At 39.7% G+C, this 6,523-nt stretch overlaps 1 protein-coding gene across 1 annotated transcript; it reads left to right on the forward strand.

Moving 5' to 3' along the window:
- Nucleotides 1-2,538: 2,538 nt before the first annotated feature.
- On the forward strand, nt 2,539-5,510 carry cldn11a (claudin 11a). The gene is made up of 3 exons (XM_026339028.1): nt 2,539-2,764; nt 3,021-3,185; nt 4,508-5,510. Exons 1-3 carry the CDS (start codon nt 2,539-2,541, stop codon nt 4,765-4,767), a joined length of 651 nt encoding a protein of 216 aa, XP_026194813.1. The 3' UTR covers nt 4,768-5,510.
- Nucleotides 5,511-6,523: the final 1,013 nt, after the last annotated feature.

Genomic DNA, 6,523 nt, shown 5'->3' on the forward strand with positions numbered 1-6,523 from the left:
GGGAATCATGGAGGGGTATGCCCTCCCCGTCAGACAGACTCACCGTGACTCTCGATATGCTTGTCTGTCTATCCATCTGTCTGTCTTTCTGAGCAGACACCTTTATTAGTTGGGTGAGGTTGAAAGGAAAGACAGAGCTATATGATTCAGATGCAGAGTGATGGTGAGAGAGATGAAGTGTAACACTATCTGTTCACATGGCTCACTGCCTCAAACCATTTACCACAATGATCTATGATGCGTTACCACTTATACCCTAGATCGAACACACACATGCACAACACACACCATAGGTCATGATACCAACTTTTACTGTTTTTAACTTTGTTGACACACAAAAGATTTTCCATGTATTTTTTATTCATGTATGCATGTATTGCACCACTGCAAACATGAATAAAATTTATACTTGAGCCTAACCTTCAGCAAAAACATAGCCTAATTGACACCTGCAATGACTGCAGGAAGACAGATAATCATCATCCATGCTCAGGTGGGATTGGTGTAAATGCTGGAGGGCTGACCAGAGCAGTGTCAAGGGTTTGCAGATTGTGTGTTAGAGATTTGTAATTGCCTAAATTCAAATAAGTGCCTCCAGCTCTATATCTAAGCAACTGACTTGAGTAAAACCCATCTGCTATGAAGGCAGTGAAAAGGTATAAAGCATAAATATTCATTTAAAACAACTTTTAAACAGAACAAAGCTACACTGAATGAGCAGTGCTGTGTGCATCAGATTCCACGTGAAAAGCCATAACTGATTATCTTCAGTGGAAGACTGTCAGAGGCAGCTGCAGGAAATATTGAGCAGACATTAACAAGAGACAATGCCATTACAATAAAACTGCTTTTGGCCAATTTTGTTCAGATACACTGTAGTCGTCTTCTCTACTTACTTTTGAAATAAAGATAAACACAAGCTATGGCCAATACTGTTGAGATGAACCTCAGGAGTAAAAAACTAAGGACATGCCATGCAAATTGCAATAATTATGGTACACTGACATGAATATTGTCCATCTGGAGATATTCTACAATGGATAGAATTGTTCTTGTCCACATAACACAACAAAATACACCTGAAAATACCAGATGGTGGTGATTTATCTTGATAGATATTTAAAATACACTTCACTTTTGTGTCATTTCTGCTTGGCTGCGTAAGCATAGCCTTACACTGTAAGCTCATGAGCAGCGGGCAAAACACAGCAGGAACAAGAGGGCCAAACATGCCATTACAGTCAGTGACCTTGTGCAATGATCTGAAGCGTCTCGGTCTGTCTTTGTCTTCCTCTTAGACTGATTGCTATGCTGCTACTGTGTCGCTGTACTGATATGAGTGATAGAGGACTCCATCCAACAAGGACAGGTGGAAGGAAACACCAATGTTTTATTTGAATATTAACTGTGGATCCATTGTTGTGCTATATCACCCTCTGTTGGTCATATGCAGTAAAGACATGTGGTTCCACAATGTGGGGACATGCAGAAAAATAAATAACTGTTGTTACATGAATGCAAATGTGTTAAGCTATAGCACCTCTTGTGCAACTGCAAGTACGGCATTAATTAGTGCTGACACACCGGATCATTTACCATATGGTAAGATAGTAAACAAAAGCACGAGAGCAGTAAATACTCAAGGTCATTTATAGTTCTTGTGGAAAGTGCAGTGTAGCTGATTTATTGCCTGGACAGTGCCCATGAACAGCACATAGCACATTCACTGACTGTATGTGAGTGCGTGACTAATCATAAAGGGCATGAAATAGAGCACAGAGACAGAATAATGGATGGAGCCAGGTTGGGTAAAGGAACATTTACATACTGTACCGTACAGTGTGACTGATAGCGATAAGTCTCATTTGTTTTGCTTTTGCCTGGTAAAAGATATTGATTTTTGATGTTAACAGATAATAATATATTTGCACGTTTACCCAATACACCAGTAATAACATAATACAGACATAAGCCAGTGACAGATCCTAATATTCTTCTTCTTTTTATTTATTTATTTTTTACTTATTAACCTTTGTTGTCACTGTTTTCAGACACTCTTTATAAGGCGTGTAAGTCAGTGTGGTCAGTAGATGGCAGCAGATATCTTCTCCCATTTCACAGCTGCCATTCAGCCAGCTACAGGCTCAGGTCAATGCGCGCTATCATTTGATGGAAGAAAGGGGCAGTGCACCGCAATGTTTTGGAAAGACCATCAAGCGCGGACTGTTTTTCCCACTTTTGTCCTGAGTCTGATTGGTTCAAAGTGCTCGAGTAGTTTATCCCTCTACCAAGCTCCATATAAAACCCACGTTGATATGAAAGTTCCATTCTTTGAAGTGCGCAACAGAGCTCAATTGATGGGACAGAGTTGGGATGGAAATGAACTTTAACACTGGATTTACCTGTATGGTGGAATTTCAGTTTTAAAATTAGACTTGTCGCGGTATTGTTCAGTATTCCTGTGTGATTATACTCAGTTTTGTTTTTAGGCTTTCTAGCGTTTTTATTTTAAAGCGGTCTTTACGCACAGCGTGCGCCATGGCGAATTCTTGTCTCCAATTAAGCGGCTTTCTCATCAGCTGCCTCGGCTGGTTGGGCATCGTGATCGCGACAGCCACCAACGATTGGGTGAATATGTGTAAATATGGTTTAAACACCTGCAAGAAGATGGATGAGCTGGAAGCCAAGGGACCCTGGGCGGACTGTGTCATCTCCACGGGACTTTACCACTGCGTCTCTCTAACGCAGATCCTGGACTTGCCAGGTATTTACTCTTCTGTATACCTGCAACATTAAAGTGGTTTTCTATATGTTGATTTATTGTGTTATTACATTAATTGTGATGTTATTTCCTGGACTTCATCTCCTTCTTGACACTACCATCAGCTTTTTCACAATGGGAAATAAACATTTATTTCTGATTTATCCACTTAATGTATTTAACTTTATGAAACTTTCTCTGTGTCGTTTTTGCTTCCTTGACAACATTATCACGTTTCATATCATATGTGTTTCTGTAGCTTATGTACAGACCACTCGTGCCCTGATGATCACAGGATCGATCCTGGGTCTCCCAGCAGTGGGAATGCTCCTCATGTCTATGCCCTGCATCAACCTTGGCGGAGAATCCCAGAGCTCCAAGAACAAACGCGCTGTCCTGGGAGGAGTGCTTATACTCATAGTTGGTAAGACACTCAACTTTATAATCCACACTGAACAACTTAACTTAATGGACAATGACTGAATGTCATGAAGGTCAAATTGTTTCCTTCCTGACAATGACCTCTTTTAACCCCACCCCAAATGATTACAAGCTGCTGAGAGCAGAGGATGTTGAATATGTTAGTCTTCCTCCTGAGGGTGCACACATGCGGACACCCACACACACTTGAACGTCCATGTTCCTGTTCCATTGATCTTTCCCCCTAGAACCCATCACATTCCTCCACCTACTCTCATCCACACCCAGCCTTTGTCCTCAACTACATGGAAACTCACTCCCTGAAATTACCACAGTTCTTACACCTACAGTATTTCCATGTTTTACTTTTCCACTCTCCGTGTTATTTATAGCTGTATTATTCCTACCTGCACAGTTTATTATTTTATCACATACTTCATCTGATGTGCATACTAGATTTTCGAGTACTGTATCAAAAGCCCTGACATTTTCAAAAGCATTTCTATTTTTCTTTGTAGAACAATTTTAGATGTTCGCAAAAGTGAACAAAAATAAATAAATAAAGTGAAATAAATAAATAAATATAACTCATACTGCCAGAAATAGTCCACCTCTGATTTCTGTTTAGTGTGAACCCATTGTACAGCAGTATGTGAAGCGTTACTGGTGCTAAAATGATTTTATTCTTTTGTTTTGTTTCTGCCTTTGGTGTATATTGGAAAGCAAAACCTAATAAAAGTTAGTGTGCGTCAATCCCTTGTGTCTGATATGAAGAAAAAAAGATAACAAAACTGTTTTGATTTCCTCTCTTAAACAAGAGTTCACCATGTTGAATCCCAACTGTACTTAGATACTTTGATTTTACTTCATGGTGCTCTGTCTCTTCGCTAATCGAGTGTGATGGTGGAAGCATTATTTGATATCAGATATATAAACTACCACGTCACCACATCCTTATCTGGTAAAACAAAATGTACTGCATACTGTGCAGCACCATTTAGCATTTAGCATCATGTAGTTGCATGTGTGTATTGACTGCTTTCATTACCATGTAGCATCCCTGGTTTGATGATGTAATGTGTCACACTAAGTTCTGTATGATGATGGAGTTTCGTGCTTTCTACATGTTTGTGTAGGCTTTTATTTTTATCATTTTGCATCCCCAGTACCTTTCTTTAGTTTATATCAATGGTCAGTAACTTGGGGCCATAATAGCAACATTTAGCTTTTTTAATTTAACTACAGTCTAAAGTGACTTTTATACTTATATGTATCTGTGTTGCACTTTAATATGTCCTATTTAACAGTTGTTTTTTTTCTCCTCAGCATCGTGCGGTTTGGTATCTACAGTCTGGTTTCCTATTGGAGCCCACCGCGAGCATGGCCTTATGGCATTTGGCTTCTCCCTTTACACTGGCTGGGTGGGCACTATCTTTTCCTTGCTGGGCGGGTCCATCCTCACCTGTTGCTCCTCAGAGTCCTCCCACTCCTACCAGGACAACAACCGCTTCTACTACTCCAAACAGGGAGGAGGCAACCAGCCAGCTGCCTCCTCCGTCAATCATGCCAAGAGTGCCCACGTCTGAAGCGTGAGAGATCCTGAATGTCACGTGGATGTGCAGAGGACTGTATTTAGTTTGTATACAGAGTCCACAAATACACACATTCACATAAATTACAATCACAATTACATGCACATCAATACTGTAAGAGACAGAGACACATAAACACCCTCAGTCATCTCAGTTTATGTGGAGAAAAATACAGAAATTCTGTATTTTCGAACACACATAAAAAGAGACATTTGCACGTCTAAACACACAAAGAGCGTTTTTGTTGGAGCTTCTTTTTTGCCAATGGACTCTGTTTGTACTGCAGAGCTCATCTTCCAGCCTCCTCGTGTTGGGTGTGGTGTAGACTCTCTCATTTTGTTACACAATTGTACGAGCTTGCGGGTAATGGCCGCACACCTGCCTGAAGAACGTTGGAGGCGTCGTGGAGCGAACTGTTGATTTCTATATTACCTTTGTTTTTCTATAGTGCATGTAGAGATGAAACCTTATGCCTTTGTTGGTAAATATTTTTTTAATCATATAATATCATGAACTGTTGTTTTAATAAGTGCAGGGTTTGACAATACAGTATTATACTTGGAGTTGAAAATACAGTGTGTTCATCAGCGTTTATGTACATTGAGTTTTCTTTGGAAGTATTATACAACTCATGAGTGCATTTCCCTCTTGAGTAACAGACTTGATTAAAAAACCACAGCCCAGTTTTTTCTCCTTCTTCCACTGCAGTATGACTGTCGACTGGTGGGAACATAAGGCACACTTTCACCAGCAGTGTTAGAGTCTGAATTGGTATTTGCAGCAACTTATAATCTAATTAATTCAGAATATCATCTTTTGTACATAACTCTGCAAAGTAATTGGTGTACTCCATTATCTATTAGTTATCATACACATTTTTCATTGACTAGCATGCTCATACATTAGGGTTGGATAATTTCATTAAACATCTTAATATAACTAAAACTATGTTTGACTAATAAGCACAGAAATCTGTATTATGTAAATTAGCTTCTGTTGAAGGAACGTGATCACTGGACTGTTTAATATCTCACACATGAAACCTAATATTTCCAACTCAGATCTATACAGAAGCAGCTTTTTATTTATTGTTTCACTGTTGTGCTATTGTTTGATTTTCTATAATAAAGACAAAAGAGTGAAAAATGCCTTTGACCAGCGTTTGTCACTAAGTTCATATTAACTCACACAACATGTCTGGGTGATAAATTAGAATTTGTCACAAATGCAGCAGACATAAGGTAAGTGATGTATATGAAGTGTGTGACTAATCATTGCAGTGGAACAAGCGGTCTGTTATGCTTTTTGATGCAGAACTGACACATACTGGCTAGTGTGCCTGTGTGTGTAGTCTTAGTGTCAGTGTCTATGTAAATATAAGCTGAGGACAATGAGAAAACATGAACTGTTTCATATCTGTCACGTGACTAAGTGACCTTGAGCTAGCTCAGCACAGGAGTCTGTTCCTAAGACTCTGAAAGCCACACAGTGTACCAGTCCTCCCCTGATAATAAGACACACACACACACACACACACACACACACACACACATGCAGACACAGTATAATAAAGATAGTGGTGTCCAGTGTGTGGTCAAATGTGTGTTCCTCTGCAGACATCAAGGTCACTGAGTCACATCACAGATGCAACATGATACTTTGGAAACAATATGTGCTATCTCATTGGCCTCAGTTTATCTTCAAAGACCCACACAGACACACACACACACACACACACACACACACACAA

The sequence above is a fragment of the Anabas testudineus genome, chromosome 22 (assembly GCF_900324465.2).
Source record: "Anabas testudineus chromosome 22, fAnaTes1.2, whole genome shotgun sequence".
In the NCBI taxonomy this organism is placed as follows: domain Eukaryota; kingdom Metazoa; phylum Chordata; class Actinopteri; order Anabantiformes; family Anabantidae; genus Anabas; species Anabas testudineus.